Raw genomic sequence first — 17535 nt, forward strand, 5'->3', positions numbered from 1 at the left:
TGCTTACTACATAAAAATCTACGGCCTGTTAGGGTGTGAGATATGACAGAATCGAATGTACTTAACCATCGTGGAGTGCTTCGAAGACTGTACACAGTATTCATGCCAGTTTATAATAGACTATCCATACGTCCCCCCAGAAATGGCGGGATTCGCAGGGTTTCCCCCTGCATATTCATTCAAGTTCGTCACCAACGCCATCACCTATAAGGAGCCGCAGATCAGGGTGTCGAACCTTAACCTGGAAAAAGATTATTGGGATTGGTTCATATGGATGACAGTGGTCTATTATCGGACGATCATGTGTTCACAAAAACTACGCGGAACAGAGTATCCGAAGCGAACCCTTGTTTAGGTGTGAGCTTTTAACCTTCAGAAAACAGCCTTCCTTATATCCTTTCGAAACTTTAAAGTGAAGAGTTCGAGTTTGTTGATAGGTTTAATTAACTTGTCAGCCTAAGAAGTCGTGATTGTATTGCGATAGAAGATAATACATGCGTCAAGGCACCAGTTTACGTCACTTTTGGCGTCTGAAGCGGGCATCATTAAAATGTGCACAAAATGACCATGAGAGCAGGCTTATAATGGGGCTCAAGAAACTGACTTCTCCGATCTGAAGACCTCAAAAGTCTTCAACTATTCTATCAACAATGTCTTCACAGAACACTAGATGATAATTGGTTGGAGCATATCTCCAATGAAATGGTACGTCAGTGAGTACTTGTAAATGAGTCAGATGCAAATGAGCAGTAGATAAAGCGTGCCAGGTTAAAATGGTCGGGCATGTACTACTTATGAGTGAACGCTGTCTACCAATGAAAGCCGTGTTTTTCATCCCAAACTATTGTTGCAGAAAGGTTCGAGGAAGACAGATTAACGTGGCGATGCGAGATGAAAGCAATTACTATCAAGATGAGTGACGTGGGGCCTTCGTGCCTTTTTGGATGTGGTCCAGGTGATACTTCCTGCGTCTGGTTAGAAATCCTCCGCAAAATGGTACGTAACTGGCGATCTTGCTGTCACTTCCAATCCAGACTGTCCAGCTAACCATTACCCGTCGTTGTGTGCTTAGCTTGTGTCGGATGATGTACATAAGGCATACTGGTCCAATGTTGTTGGTGACATTCGCTCAAACATATTGCTCACATATGTTTATCATAATGCTTTTGGAAGACCCCATGCTCTTGGCTGTTTTTTCTAAAACCATCCGCATTTTTATAGTGAATTCCCACCCAGTCCCTTGTTTCACTCTCTACTACGGCCTCCTTCGTCCGTACATAAATGGCTTCCACCAAAGCTGTCTATGAAGATGTCGACGGCGAACATGCTGGTGTGACATCTATCGAATGACAATTATAGTGAATTCACCTAGAAAGCCCACTGATGTCCTTCAAATTATGATAAGCCCTCGAAAAATGTCATTTTATACGCTATTTTTCGCAGTGTCTTCTTTGAATTTGGCTACGACTGAAAGGCAGCGAACCAGATACAGAGGTCTTCCTAAGTGACTTTACTGACTTGTTCTTAGGGTACTTTATTACTTTGCTGTAGGAATATGCATCTGCCACCCTTAGTGTATAAGAAAGCCGAACATCAATGTGAACTACCACAATCGGGCTTTCGTTCTCGCCTTACGAATGGCCCGGTGTTTATTAGGCTTGTTGAACTCAACACGAAAATATTTGACGTGTTTCTTCCAATATCCATTCCCACCATAATTGATTCTCACTTTTTATTGCCAGATCTGCTAAGCTCAGGCAACTTGTTTTCTGCCTGCAAACACCTTACCATTGCCTATTAGCCCCAGTATCTGCACCTTACGGACACACCTTCGCCCATACTATGGCTTTAACCTTTTCAACGGTCTACTGGATTCCTCAAAATCTGAGACTCATCAAGCAGCTATCTCAGTTTACGCATATCAACATGCAGAATAATGTACAGTATGCAGTGTTTTCCCAATGTTGGCCCGGTACTTAAACAGGGTCTTGACTTCAACTGATATGCGAGCCTGGCATCACTTTGACGCTTTACAAATGAAAATTCGTCCTGTAAGTAAAGCCAATCTATGCTAAAAAAAAGCTTCTCGCTTGCACAAAGTCACCCATTCTCTTTGTTCCGTATTCAAGCAGCAAAAGCCCGCAAGCATACTGAGGTCCGCGCATCTGCACGGCAAACCTTAGCTTCCCATCCCATGCTCTGTTAGTCACTTATAAGGAAGTCGGTATTTTCCACACATCTATTTGCACTGCTTCAGCTGTGATAAATCATACTGGATTTGCTGACACTATGTTAAATCGGACTAAGCTTAGTTGTACCCACCTGTCCGTGCTTCTTCAGGTTTTTCGTCAAAACAACTCAACCCGATTGACGATAACTAGTGACATAGTAGCGATCGATCGTTACGCAGTGAACGCTTCGGTAGTGTTGGAATCCGATAGACAGACATGTTATGCTTGCAACATTAAGGAAAGTTCATGACTCCACAAAGTGCCATCCGGATCACTGAGTTGGGCAACAGGGACAAAAAACTTACACCGACAAACGTGAAGCAGTAACTCAGAATACAGGATGTTCTGAGAACAAAATAGAACGGCCCGAAAATAATTAAGAGAAGCCTTTTCTCTCTGCATTTGAAAGGCTCCCAAGAAGGAAAAAAACATACAATAAGCCTACACTACCCTATTCTTTGGTACCTAGTAGACATGGTCAGCTTCCGACGAATTACCGTTTATGTAAATTTCAATTGCGTCTTTTCAGGGGGCCTAGTCGCCAACCTCCTCTTGTAGGGACACGCCCATACCTAACAGACTATCTCATGATGACAAAACCTGTGTAGGTAGTAAGTGACCTGGTCATTACTCAAATAACTCTACCCAATGAAACCAACGACACACTAGGCCAAATAAAGCGTCTTTTCATACGCGCAGTTCTAACATCTTGATCTGCCTCCCGATATTCGTTTGAAAAATTAACAATTATCACATTTCTCTTAATACAAAGCATATCCACATTCCAAAGGATGCAGACCACGCAAAGCAGAAATTTATTTCCCCTTAAGTTAACGCGGTCCCTTGTATGCTTGGGAAGAAAACGATTTCAGTTAATGAATGTGAGCAACATCAAGTACTCAACTGATCCAACTGCTTTGTATTGTTTACTGAATGGTGCTCGGAATAAGAACCTTCTAGCCATGTCAAACACCGGACCATTTCCTTCATCCTAATTATTGCACGGTTCAAACAAACTGAGGATGGTCGGAGAACGCCATCTGCTAGGTTCATACTTATCTACCCGTTGATTTAATGGATAAGTGCAAGCTATCGGATATTCTGTTGACCACTGAACCTCTGGCTAAAATACGGCAGTGGAGGCCGCTGTGTCGGGACAGATAATTGACAGATGCAGCAAACGAAATTTCTTATCATCGACATTATCTGTGTCTTGCCTGACCCTTGAATCCTTTGATTGCCACCGGTTCGCGGTGTAATCAGCCCATTCAATATTGCTCTATCAGCGCTTCCACAAGATCACCAGGATTCGTGCACAGCTATGGCAGCGATGGACACGATTGAAGTCCTTCTAGAAGACACTTGACACAACTCAACAGTTCCTCTCTATTCACAATGAGACTCGAATGTTATTGAAATAAGAGTATGCATTTCAAGCTATGCTTTATTTAATTCAAACTACAGTAAAACGGGGCATGCATCTAGGCACAAAAGTGTATCAAAGTAGGATCAAGGGTTTTTTCTTAGAGGAACACACTACTCGCGAGATTGCTGAAAACTCCTCGACAGTCCCTACCAGTTGCGCTCTTCTTGAGGCTCGCAAAATGGGCACGGTCTCCGGGTTTCCATCAACCTTATTCAAGACACTGTTTCTCATAAATGAGCCGTACTAGATGCATTTTCCTGGCCAAGTAGTCTATGGATGCTGTCTTGATCAGCACCTCATGATACTGCCTTCAAGAATGTGGCTCTACTAAGGGTGATAGAAAAGTAGGTAGGGAGCTACCGGAAAAGATGCCGAGAAGTGTGTATGTAATAAGTTCTGTAGGATATATCCGCACTTTTCCATTTATACTTGCTATCTGTTTTCCTTAATATATTTCTCCCCATACTTGTTTGTGTGTTAATTATACGGGAAAATGTGACAGATGTGCAGACAAAAGTGAGTGACTCCCAAGGGAGTATGCCTTCAAAAGGGGTGCAATTTGGCCAGCATCGAGAATGCGTGCTGTTCGATGGAAAGCGCACGCAGTAAGCCATAGTTTTGTAGACTTTTTCGTGAGCTTGAGATAAACTGATATGACGAAAGATACGCTGTGGAGTTGTTCTAATTCACCCCATCATCAGCGCGTAGAACCACTAACAATCGATTTGTCGATCGGCATAATTGACCCTTGTAAAATAACGCAAGACATTCAGGAATAAACAAGTGAAAAGGTTAACGCATTTGCTGTGGATTTTGGTAGTTTGCCCATGATTTCTATGTTTGGCTGCTCCCTGCTCTCAGCTCCTGTGAAGGTCCAGTTTTCTTGTTCGAATTTGGTAAGCGCCACAGCCGAGCACACTCGCCAGGATTATTGAAAGCTATCACATCTCCAAAACTAGACGGAAAGCATTTCACCAGCAACTTCCCATAAGGTTGTACTAGCAGTGCACCGTAAGCTTGAAGCACTTTTCAGAACAATCCCACGTAATGCCGACTAGATGCAGCTTGCCGATTTACATGACGTCCTTCGGATAAAACGGACAAAGCGAGTTCCCAACACTAAATTCCTTCAAATCAACTGCAGTATAATGTAAACCCAGCCCCGATGGTAAGATCATTCGAAACTAGTGACCGCAACTCACATGGGAAAACTGCTCATCGGCGGTCGGCTGAAAAGTGGCCCGAAATTCTGCGACTGAGATATCCTTCAAAGGAGCTTGGAAAAATATACTTCTCATTGCGGAGAACTGACATTCAACAAAAGCATGAAGAACGGCTACGTCTTCAGACATGACAAGCTCTAAGATAAGATGTGTCGCTCAATAGCCCCAGTGCGTCTCTACCCATATAGGATCGCGCAATACGCTGACGCACTCGCGTTAATAGGATCGGCCTTGTGGATCACCACCACACTCATCAGCCTAACTGCTCAACATAAACATCTGAAACTGAAGAAGTTCGTAACACATCCCACTTAGTAGTAGCCTAACATACAGTCATTCTAAGAAACACACTGACCATATTGACGGTATTGTTAACAGTATATGGTCAGGAGCGTGTTGAGCTGAATAGACAGATGACGCCTGCAGCAAATGAAGGGAGGCGATTGGTGCCGGTGTCCATTGTTTAGGCTGACAGATGACTTGTGATAAACCTGTTGATGTTTATCCGTCAATCTTATTCCATCGTATCTGCACCCACGTCGAAAGCCTCAAACCAGCACTACTCTGCGCCCCATTCTAACCGCCTGCAGCTGTTCAGCAACATACAAACATCCAGTCGTTCTACCAATAAAGACCAACAAGTCGGGTTCGGATACCAGCCATTCGTACCACATACCACATAGATAAGCCTAGTAAAGTGTGTCACAAGTGAAAATGTGACTAAGAGTGTTTTCCGTCTTCCACCTTTGAAAAACTTAGGGTGCTAACTTCGCTCTCTATCCATAGGGTATGTGAATACTTGACTATGAAAGGCCATTTTTCCATTTGGTCACTATGGGAATCACAGAAGATTATTGGGCTCAAAAGAGGTCTCGTTTAAAAAATTTTCTGACGACTTCACGGAACAGTCGAAATAAGCTGTTCGTAAGAAGCAGAACTGCACATTAACAACTGTCGGTACAACAAATGATTTTTCACTACGACACCACACATCAAGCATTCACTCGGTAAACTGACTGGGCTTACCCATGTCTCTGTGATCTTCTGATCCAAAACGGATCGCAGCTTGTGCACTTCGCGTTCTAAATCCTGAATTCGCTGGTCCTTATTACTGATAGCCAGTTGAAGTCGTTCAACCACTGTGTGAAGTTGTGCGACCGTTAGCTCCGACTGGCCTGACTGCTGCTGACCAGACTTGTTCGCCTCCCCATTGACCAGTGCTGAATTGTTGCATTTGGCATGAGTGCAGGGGCATAGGGAATTCGTTTGATCCCCGTGGTGATCCGTAATGACGTAGCTGCTATCACAAGGACTTGAGAACTCGGTGACAGGGTTACCCTGTGGACGAGGAAATGCATGTGTAACGTAACAAGTTTTTCAAAACATTATCAATAGGCAAATGAGCTGCTATTTTTTTTAAAGAATTTGGTGATCCTAGGGGGCAAGCTTCCCAAGAACGACCGACGGGCTGGAATTATTAGGTTCTGTCGCTGAATGTCAGAATTGATAGCGGGCTCGTTTGTCTTAGTGCTACAACAAACAGCGTTAGTCGAATTTGTTTCCCTTCTGGGGTGACTGCTGAAACACAGGTGTCCAGGCCGTCCGAAATGCTTGGAGGTTTTAGGTTAGGAAGCGCAAACGGAACTGCTGTTGGATGACTAAATACCATGTATACACGAAATTTCTCCCCGAGGAGTTTTCGGAAGTCTCATAATTAGTCTAGCATGTAAAGAAAACATAATTCCATGTTTTGAATGCAGGGGCAGTCGAAGGACGAGGCAGCGTTGTGCAGCAGGATTCAGCATCTCTGGGTTTTTAATGAGAATCCCAATACTAATGGACCGGACATCCATTATTCACGATATACACTCAGAGAGAACAAAAGAGGTAAAACCGGCGGTGGGCAATAGGATAGTTTTCCAAAACTTCAAGAAAAAATACACCGCAATATCCCGAGTGTCATACCAACTGAAACTTCGGGAACCCTTTGTGCACCACATAAAACAGAGAACAGGATTCAATTGAGTCTCTCAACAACACTAGCGCAATTTGCAACACCAATCGCTTAATATTTGGTGTCCAACTGAAAAATGAGATTTAGCGATACTCGAAAGCTGCATATACTTTATCAGCCCCAAGAAGTGCAAAACCGGATGTGAGCTATCGAAAAGCTTTCAGCAACCTTATAAGTAGTGTGTTATGCCAAGAGGACATGCTAGTTCAGTTTAACCATAGTGGAGACAATCCATGATGCGGCTGCAAACATAGCTGTTAGCAATAAACTATTGCCTCATATTCGTCCACCAAAATTAGCGGACCGGACAGTCACCCGTAGCTGATAAAGTGCATTGTTTTCTACTGAAATTGTACGGGGAAAGGGAATTCACAGTAGTCAAAAGGCTTTGATAGTCTGAAATGTCACTTCTGTTCGTGAAACCAGACAGCAATTACTACATCCGGAGGTTACCGAGAATAAATAAGGAGCGCGGCACGCATAAGGTAGCCAACGGGGTTGAAACCGTTAGCCGTCAAATTTGGGAAGGTAAAGTGGACCGAAACTAGAAATCCAAGAAAAACACCCCGACATGCCACCGCGTTAGAAGTTCACGCTACTTGAAGCAACAGACTCTCAGGAAGTACCCAGTCAGGATGAAAACTGATGTACACGGTCGTAGGGCGGTCCATACGACCAGACAAAAGGTATCCTATCTTACTGTGTTTGAAAGGTCTGCGTGCAAGCCTTAAATGGTGTGTAATCACAACAGTACACGACCGTACAGCCTTGCTTCCATCCTGAAGCCCCACTGTTTACCCCTACGAGTCATTACTAGACTGTACAGGGAAAAACGCCGTCGTTGATAGTAACACAAAACATGGATAGTTAGTGTAGATGGACAAAGGCACACCCAACACAGGTAATTTTATGGTAACAATCTCCATGACACTTTAGTAGTAGAAGCCATTAGCGCAGAAGCCGGTTTGATGGGCGGCTTCGTTTGGTTGCCTCAGAAGGTGCACCACCGTACAGGTCAGATCATGTACGTAGCTACTAAGGAATTTCATATCACGCTTACACTGCGTAAAAGAAACTGCATTCTCGCCTTCAAGCTTGCCTCTTGTTGTCAACAAACGATGCCCCTCTACTGCATGAAAATCAGCTTTCAAGTGAAGAAGCACATAAGCGATGGATCATGACATCTACCATTCCTAGGGAAGAAGTTATCAGCCTAGTTATACAAACCTTCGACTTCTACTGAAACATCTACATACCTGGTGGATATTCCCCATGTCCTGCGAGGTAGTCCCAGGCTTGGGATGTAAGCTATGAGTACGAGTCTCCGCAACTTTGCTCCGGCTTTTGCTGTCAGATGTCAGGGTAGCTGAGCGTCCGAGAAGCTTCTTGATTAATCCATGTTTACTGTTTGTATTTTTTGCTGAGGTGTAGGTTTCGTTTTTCAAGGAGGAACTGGGAGCCAACCGAGGAATGCTCTTCTGGAGGTTGGAACTCGTGTGGACTGCACGTCCCACGAAAGCACCGCCGTCAGTCTTCACGGGCTTGGATGAGTGCGATTGCGTTTGCCTCAAGGACGCCGCTTTAACCAGTCGATCCTTGTCTGAACACCGATTGGTCGTCTGATCCATCATTGACCTTGGAGACACCAATCACATCCGTGTATCGTGGGTTCTGAAAACGGGACAAGAGTCGTTCAGCTGGTGCACGTGCGCACGCCGCTTCAACGGCGTGGACTTCGGCACAATTCAAATACACCTGTTCTGGGTGTCTGTGCCTCAGGGCTCGGGAAAAAAGCGTAAATAACTCGTGCGCACGGAATCATTGGTACGCGATCCCGATGCCTACGTTACACCGTTAGCCTCGAGACCAAATACCACTATTATCGTCGATATAAATAGCAACAGAAAGTATTGTGGTGCTCCTAAATCGGTTCACTCCGTCATAGCGATAAGCTTCTAAATAGGGAAAATTTCTTTAGAACGAGAAATTCAGTCACTTAACCTATATAAATATTAACTTCCTAAGCACCGCCATCACTAAGTTGGTGACGCTTGGAAAACTTGAAACTGTGAGTTGACACGAAGATGACGGACAGCCCTAAAAATGTTAGTACTAAAATATATGCACTGAAAGCAAAGGTGTGTAGGAATTTTGCATTCGATTATGCTATCTGGATTCCTGTTTTTTTTCCTAAATATGTGCTGCATAGGTGCTTGTTTCTTCCATTTTTTCCACTGAGTTAGCAATGCTATATTGCTCGTTAAGTGAACGCAACCATCTCTTCTGTTGTGAACTTCTGTGCGGGAGTAGCACTCTCTTAAGGATTAGTTTTGTGCCCAGAAAATTCTGGGTTCGTCAGTGAACTGTAGTGGTAGATTTCACGGTGTTCAGCAACCCGAGTGTCTCAGCTCTAGTCATTCGCTGACCTTGTAGTCTGGACTATTCCTACGGCTTTGAAATGTTTGAATATGTCGATGGTGACCATGAATTCCAGGAAATGAAAATCGACAGTGTTAAAACCTGAAATCACGACTTTCTTGCCTTACATTGATGCATTCTTTCTACATAAGTCCTCCATATTCTTGGAAAACAGTTCGAAAGTGACCACACCACTCTTGTAATTCCATTTATGCGAATGTACACCCTTCGCTGCAAAAATTGGCCACTTTTCGAATGAGATTTGAATCATTTTGCGATCTTTTGTCTGAGCTGGTCTCTTTGCAGCGGGTTTTCTCAGACTTTCTAACACCTGTCAATATGTACCCACATTTTGCACACAAAAACTGGTTCATTGCACGCTTTATTCCATTGTTCAGTCCCACTGAGAGGTAGCTTATTCCATTCACAAAACAATGCACGCACGATTGATAAGTACTCTACTCCCAAGAAAACGGGAAATGGACATGAATGAATGGATCACCCACTTGGTTTAACACTAAGATGACGGTAAAGTCATTTGATGTAGCTGAAATGTCTAACCGCTTCTGACTCATAAACCATAAGTCAGAATCTAATGAAATTTCTTAACCTTCATTATGAACGACATGTTGTGTTTGCTGACCTTGGCAATTGACAAAGACATCTATCTATCATACATAAACTATCTCAATTTCCCCTATTGGACAACGTCTTTCAGACCCTCACTTATGACGCCATTCGCTCCTACGGTTTCCCAAGTGGAAGGTGTAAAATATAAAGTTGTATCACGTGCTTAATTCCCCCAGTTAATGCGATACCCATGTCTTGCCTCAACGCGGATACAGTTGAATCAGCTATACCGCTAGACGAACCGCATGTAACAGCCCCTGATTGCATCCCGATCGATATTCATGGAGTCGTTATCAGCGCATTTTCTAGGCTGCATAGAAGTAAGGAATTACTAATCGCAACAAATACCAGTCAGGAATTCACCGGCTGATTCGCCTAATAATTACGGGACAGTCAAACACGTCGCTAAAAACTATTCTGACTGACTATTAAAGTTTCCAAATCACATTACAAAGACATATCTGATGCTTAATTGACAGGTGATCTAGTTTGATGTAAAGTCTTAGATTCTGTAGGTCGACAGGTTATTTCGTGGGTCGGCGTGTTCTTGTTAGTAATTTGCCCAGAATAAGCTTCTGTTCATATGGGACACGAAAACTCAAGGAAAATGAAAGGATTTCTTCAAGATTTCCAAAGCAGAATGTGTAGCACTAGATGGGGGTGAAGCCTCTCGCTACAGTTAATGTGAGACACCCGAATCTACCCAGAAGAACTAGGCACTGTGCTTATACAAACCAGCTTATGTAGTTCAAACAACTCGGATAATTGCCAGGATCGTCCCTCGGTAAGGATGTCATGCAGAAGTGATTGGCGTGGAGCTATAACCCGTAAGATCATCCAGCGTATGCAGTAAATGGGTGTTTAATGGAGGTGATCCGATTCCAACCGATCCGATTCCCACTCTAAGTATGCGGCTTTATCCTAAGCTTACTGCCCTGAAATACCAGAACAGTGTTCTGTGCGCACGAAACTCTAGTGAATGGAATACACTCAGGCTCTCTAGACGTGATGCTGATAGGTTCCGCGCTCTAACTGATTTGAAAAAAGTCGCTAACCATATTTTTGATATCCTCTTTCTACTTTCTAAGGGCACTCATAGTTCCATGAAAGCTGCTCCATTTATCTCAACTTCTAATCGAAAGTTTTATAAATAAGCTAAGTTTAAGAATCTGCTTTGAATGCGTTTCGTGCATCTCGCCCCTCTCGCTTTTCTAGGTTTCCTTTTGGTGACAATCGTTCGTCCCCATGCTGCTGCTTTACGATTCGGTGATACCAACAAGCTACCTTCATTTAAATTGACCAACTTTTGTTTAACAATAGGGAAACTCAGGAGAATTCGTCTTTGTTGACGTTTCAGGAAAAAATGAACCAGTAATCAAACAATGGCTTATTACAAAGCATTATTGCAATGTTTCACGATCATCATTCACTTCTGAGCAGTCTGATAAAAAGAAATCTGCATCGAAATCATCATGTCAGAATGGATTTAATTTTCGGAAAAAAAGCCAAATACTTTCCCCCCTGTTAGTTTCACATTTGGCGTAATGGCATATAGTACTGCTGTAAAGTGCGAGGTGTATCCGGTCGAATGATTTAAAGCACCGTCCAGTGGAATGGAACGAAATGGAATTATGGAACGGTTTTATAGTGCTTTTCACTTTTGTTTGGTATCCATTCAATGTGGGAGAGTCTTGAATTTGTTTACTTTTCAAAAACTGAGCAAATAAGCCCTTCACCTTCGTACCTGCTAACTTGTAACCGCTAAGTTCTTGTTTGTTTACGAACGCCTCTCCAGTTCCGGGTGCTTTTCCTTCCATTGATGTCGGAAGAGAAGACAAATTTGATATTCACTGCTTTCCAACCCTCCACGAACTCCAGATGTCGTTATTTCCTAGACAGATTCACACGTTATTTATCACACTGTCCAAAGTGACAAGACCATGATGGGAACGTCAGAATTGCCACACTACAAAGGTGTTCTTGTCACTGTTTTATATCAGCAGTGTAAACTGAACATTTTACGGAAAATATTTCTGAACAGCTTTGACTTTGGCCAGAAATCTATAGGTTTTGATCTAACGCATTGGCTAACTGGCAAGTGGTAACGCCAGTCTACACGAGCGATCGAGCTTCAGTTGTGATTCGTGCATAGAAACATCATGTTTTCACGCTATATGTAGAGAAAAGTCTCAGCAAACTCCGCTAAACCCTTCAGAAATTCGTCGCACAGAGCAACAAGGCAGTTGGTAATTCAATTAGTGTCCGAGACGTCGGATTTGAATCGGAACTGGTCCTTCAGCTAACCGCGCAAGTGTACACAGAATCGAGACTCAAGATCAACGTCTTCATCTATACACAGACCTCAAATTAAGCGACTGTTGGAAGATTCAGAAATAACTGATTTCAAGATTTTGATAAGGAACTCAAGACCATGCGGAATATTCCTGTTTACACTACATCGCAATTCAGTTCGTTCTTGTCTCACAGCACAGCTTTTCATGAACTCTATCAAATACTTTGTCCATAGGGACTTAGTTATGTTGAACTGGTCGTCATAAGTTCCAGAAGAATGATTCTAAGATGGAGGACTGACGAAAACCGTGTTAAATGCTTTGCCATCTCAGTATTAGGAAACACCAGGTTGGACAGCATTGCTCCGGTTTGGTTTGGGCTTAGTTCAGAGAATGTATAGCATGGATGCTTACTACTCTAGATTGTGGTGTACAGTTTTCCGGTCAGTGGCGCACTCATGTAACATCGCTATTACGTACTCTGTGTTGTCCTTATCTAGAATTATGAGTTTGGTGTTCGCGAAGTTTTGACGTTTGACAGTCGGGTAGCTATCATTGAAGATGAGGAGTGAAGCTGAGATCGAAGAAGGCAGTCAGATATTAGGTAGACATTTGGCTTCACCTCATTCAGCGTGGGAACTAGATGAACCAACAGGGTTGTGCACAACCTAGCCTGCCTTACGGTGTCCCCTTTCAGATTCTCATTAAAATTTAGAGAGGCCCCCGAAGAAGAGGTCAATATCACATACTTGGAAACATCACAAACGAGAGATTCAGCTGGGGTCCAGGTGAGTACCTCGTAAAACCAAATTAGTGTGCAAATGAGTATGTTTCGCTAATTTCGTGCAATTTGGTTTCAAGTAGAACATAAGGTTAACAGAAACTCCGGAGCTGCATCTACCTGATGAGCCTCAAGATAGGCGAAGCCGGTCGTGGGTTATCGTAGAAGTTTCAGTAGCCATATGAGTAGTGAATATACACTTATTTTTTTTGGCGTTTGACTTGACGTTTCCCGGCAACTGAATGTGCTGCACCAGACCGCCTCATGTTTCAGTCGCTACGATATTCGAGATATCGCGATACATATATATTTTTGTAATACACTGCTCATAAGGTTGCTGAAAACTCCTCGACAGGTGAGTCTCTCAAAAGAACAAATTAGTTTGCAAATGATTGTCTATTCACTAATTTCGTGCAATTAGGTTTCAAGTAGATCATAAGGTTGACGAAAACTCGGGAACTGCGCCTTCCTGATGAACCCCAAGAAGGGCGAAACCAGTCGTGGGCTGTCGAGGAGTTTTCAGCAACCTTGTGAGTAGTGTATTACAAAAATACCTATGAGTAGTGCATTACGAATATACTTGTATCGTGATATCTCAAATATCGTAGCAACAACCGTAGCATCAACAATCCACAGTTGGGATTTGATGAACTTGTTATCTTACCTGAACACCTTTTTCATGTTTCATTCGTGTTTTAGTTTTACTTTACTTTTGACTTTCTAATACCTCGTTAGTGTGAATGGGCAATCTAAGCAACTTTAAATGATCCACTTGACCATACACCGTGGTAGTAATAAAACCCGACATTCATTAGATTACACGCAGCTGATTGTGTAATCCAATATGTCTATTGTTATTCTGTGAGCATAAGCTTGCTTTCTGCCATGATACTCACACGGGAACCTTTACCTGATATTGCTGTACGGGCGAGGCTAACCGAGTATACTGGTTCATTTAAGCCACCACAAAGATTGTTTCTTATCTCATCAGAAGTGCTCATAAAAACGAGGAAAACGGACGTACATATGTTCGGTGTGATGGTTGTCTTGGCACTGTTCTATTTATTTCCACAGCGTGGAACACTAAATTTTAGGGAAGCTGCGGATTAGAAGACCGTAATCCAGGATTAACAATGATGTGATTCCATTCGGATATTCATTGAGGATAGAGAGAACAGAGAGGTTTCAACGTTTTTGTATCAATCCACAGAGAGAAGAACTCGCAATTTGACTGTTTTCAAGTGACAACTTTTGGAATACAATCAACTTCTGATGCGGACAATCGGTCCCGTCGACTGAATACGCAAGTGTCTTTGTGCTTTGGCCCAATTAGGTCGACTTTCGGCCCAGAATGAGACTGTTCTGAGTGCTGATGGATATGTTTCAAAGTTCGCTGTTTATTTTTCTTTCTTACGTCAAAATCTGCAAGCATGCAGTCCATAAGCTGGTGCTTGTAGTTTGGTGAAAACTCGTAAATTTCGTTCCTCGTAAGTGAACTTTGTTCCAGCCGACTTGAAAATATATGAACACTGGTAGGCAGGTTGACGCACATGTTCTAGTTAGTCCACCTGCCGTCTGTTTTTAACCTGACTTGTGAGGAACAATGTTTATTGGACGTACTCAAACCTGATAACATAAACGATGTTTACACTGTCGTGTCAGTGAATCTGTTGCAACGTTTGACTCAGCACAGATATCAGTAATGAGATCGCCCTTAGGGTTGGTCCGTATACGTCATGCATACCTGACAATCGGAAGAAGAATTACCAAACCTAGGAAAAAGAGTTCACGTATGCGTGATGCCGGACTGCGTTAAGCAGGAGAAGTGTCCAAGTGCTCTAAATAGTCTTGTGGTGGTAAGCACCTTATAAGAGGCGTTGTGGACGATTTTGTTTGGAAATTCATAATACCTCGTGACTCTTCTTGAATCTCATCGAAAGTAAAGTCTTGAATGTACTACTATCCGAATAAGCTGTGAAAACCGAAACCAAGAGCTCATAGTGGTTAATTGGGAACTCCAATCACGCCCAATCATCGAGGAACTAATAAAACCTATGTATCCCACAGAGTTTCTGGAAGCTCAGATTTTTTCTGTAATGCATATGCATGCAAGATGAAACTCATATAGGTACATATGTACGCCATTACCAGCAAACTCAGGTGCGCCAGTCACTGCCGTCTTCATGGATGTAGGCCCGATGACGGGGCATATCATCGCTTAGAAACATGGCTCAAGTCACGCGCTCAGTTCAACACATGCATTTGAGATTTTGGGTTCAATGCATAGGCTCCCCTCCAAATTTCTACAAAATACGGTAGACTGTCATTCCTGAATTTACGCATCAATTATATCAACCTCTTCCATCAGTACACAGCTATCCAGCCCTACCTCCCCAGGTCATCGGCAATCTGAACTGTGGCAGCTATAACTACCGTACAACATACATGCTGTTTTCACAGCTAAAGATGATGGTAATGCTGGTGGCGTGTGCATTTTTCTCATTAAGTTAAACCAACCTTTCTTTTTTTCAAATGCCTGCTAAAACCATCCGAATGATTGAGTAACTGCTGTTCATAAACTAGTAAATGTTTATGGAATGATGATATAAGTTTCACTCTTCACGATAGAATAGAACATTGAATCAGAAATATGCTTGCCGCCCTCTTACCCATAGACGTAGTATTAGCTGCTTCAGCATCGCCCGTGCGACACAGCACATAAAACCAAAAAACTTACCATATAAACTATCAAAAGAATGTGTTAAAAATAGTAAGTTGCAAGCTTTTCGATAAGAGAAGAGTTTTAAAAACAACGGACATCCAGACATTCCACACTTCTTTAGGCGGGCGGTGTTCAGAGTAATTCGTAGCACCAGTGGGTAAACCTACACAGGCATGATAGTCACGTGAGATACCATCGATCAATCAAGACCGCGTGCGTCATTTGTCGGTTGGAGACACACACACATGAGAGAACCCGCTCAACAAACACTTACAAATGACGCTTGATCGGGACACAAAACCTGTGCACTGTGCTTGAGTCTAGACTATTTTGGCAAGGGTTGGGAATGTGGAAAACAAGACTCAGGGCCGAGTTTGCTCCTACTTGACCTCCGGAAATATTTGCAAGCATCGTAATGAGGAAGGAATGCGGCCAGCTCATCCACTAATACTAACAGGAAAACCTGACTGCTTCTAAGGAAAGGCGAAGAAAGAATTCTCAGTGGATGACGAATAACATCAGATCGATGAAAGATGTGTGATCTGCAGATTCATACATAACTTCAAAATGAAAAAACTGCGTGGCGAATGGTAAAAACGGCCTATTGAGCAAATCACAAACGATGGCCATGTTCCACTCACCTAATCCAGAGAGTGTTGAGAACTAACATGGGCAGTACTACCAAGAATGAATGCAATATTTCACAGGAGTTTCTGGCATCGCAGCGTAAGCGAGAGAAAAGCCAGTGATGTATGAGTTTAAAGATATAGAGGAACTATCCACAGGCATAGAAGAGTCACTATTTGGAAGAAAAATTATAGTTTACTTTAAAAGGACGTTGGCTGTTCGATGCATAACCGGTAGAGTTCAGAAATTGGGTCCTTACTTTGGTAAAAAGAGCTAACCCACAATATCAGAACATTTCATGAGATGGTTGGCAGTTCTGGAAAAGTTCCACCTGTTTCCATCAGTCACTGTTCTCACACAAAGAAGTTGGCAAAGATTCCGAACAGTGGCAATTATAACGACAACTATGGCTCGGCGGCCTGAGCGATAGCCTGAGCGAAACTAACTCAGACACGACTGTCAAAGCGTGAGTTCTGAAGATTTAGCGATATACTTCCACACACCCCTCTTTGTGACACAGTGTTGGTTGATGCGGCCTGATAGCAAGTGACTATGTGAGACTAACTCAAACGCTCGCTTGAAGGTCAGTTACTTCTGACTTTCAACCGAGATCGAGGCATCACAAAACAAATGAAGCACTTAAGTAGAACAAAACAAAGTGGAATTTGCAGGTAAAGGGGAGGAGTCATTACATTACGGTCTGTTTGGACGAGTGGCGAGGGATCACGTGAGAAGAGCACGAAAACCGCGGTACCTGGACGAACGTTTTCTGAGTGCGTGAACTGGGGTTGTGTGCGCGAGTCGAAATCGCCTCATCTGTGGCCACAAATCCAAACTGAACGGATCTTGACAGATAACTAGGCTTCTGGTACAGTATTTGAAAAATGATGTTAGGATCAATCGCAACCCGTGTCTGTGCGCTCAGAAAGCGTGGTACGTGCATCGAGACTTTCACGGTCTGCTCACGTGACTGCTGGCCACTCAGGCCAATAGATCTTGATATAACAGTTTTCACCCTTTTACCCGCCAACCTTTCCCGGTTTTCGGTTCTAAACACCCTGAATCGAATGCACCATACGAGTACCATTACACCATAACACCAAACACCTAGGACCTGTTATTCTGAGACTCAATGGACTACCTAAATAACACAGATCAGACATCCGCTCACG

At 43.1% G+C, this 17535-nt stretch overlaps 2 protein-coding genes across 2 annotated transcripts in view; one reads left to right on the top strand and one right to left on the bottom strand.

Moving 5' to 3' along the window:
- The window catches only part of T265_10499 (hypothetical protein), a gene marked incomplete at both ends in the record, with an annotated part of 150856 nt that overhangs the window by 72395 nt on the left and 60926 nt on the right, over positions 1 to 17535 (bottom strand). The window contains 2 exons of the mRNA XM_009176886.1: positions 5907 to 6218; positions 8151 to 8565. Coding sequence (XP_009175150.1) covers positions 5907 to 6218; positions 8151 to 8525 — 687 coding nt within the window. The remainder of the gene's footprint in view (positions 1 to 5906; positions 6219 to 8150; positions 8566 to 17535) is intronic.
- The window catches only part of T265_15167 (hypothetical protein), a gene marked incomplete at both ends in the record, with an annotated part of 99731 nt that overhangs the window by 45504 nt on the left and 36692 nt on the right, over positions 1 to 17535 (top strand). The window contains one exon of the mRNA XM_009176887.1: positions 12949 to 13021. Coding sequence (XP_009175151.1) covers positions 12949 to 13021 — 73 coding nt within the window. The remainder of the gene's footprint in view (positions 1 to 12948; positions 13022 to 17535) is intronic.

Source organism: Opisthorchis viverrini, assembly GCF_000715545.1.
Source record: "Opisthorchis viverrini unplaced genomic scaffold opera_v5_375, whole genome shotgun sequence".
Taxonomy (NCBI): domain Eukaryota; kingdom Metazoa; phylum Platyhelminthes; class Trematoda; order Opisthorchiida; family Opisthorchiidae; genus Opisthorchis; species Opisthorchis viverrini.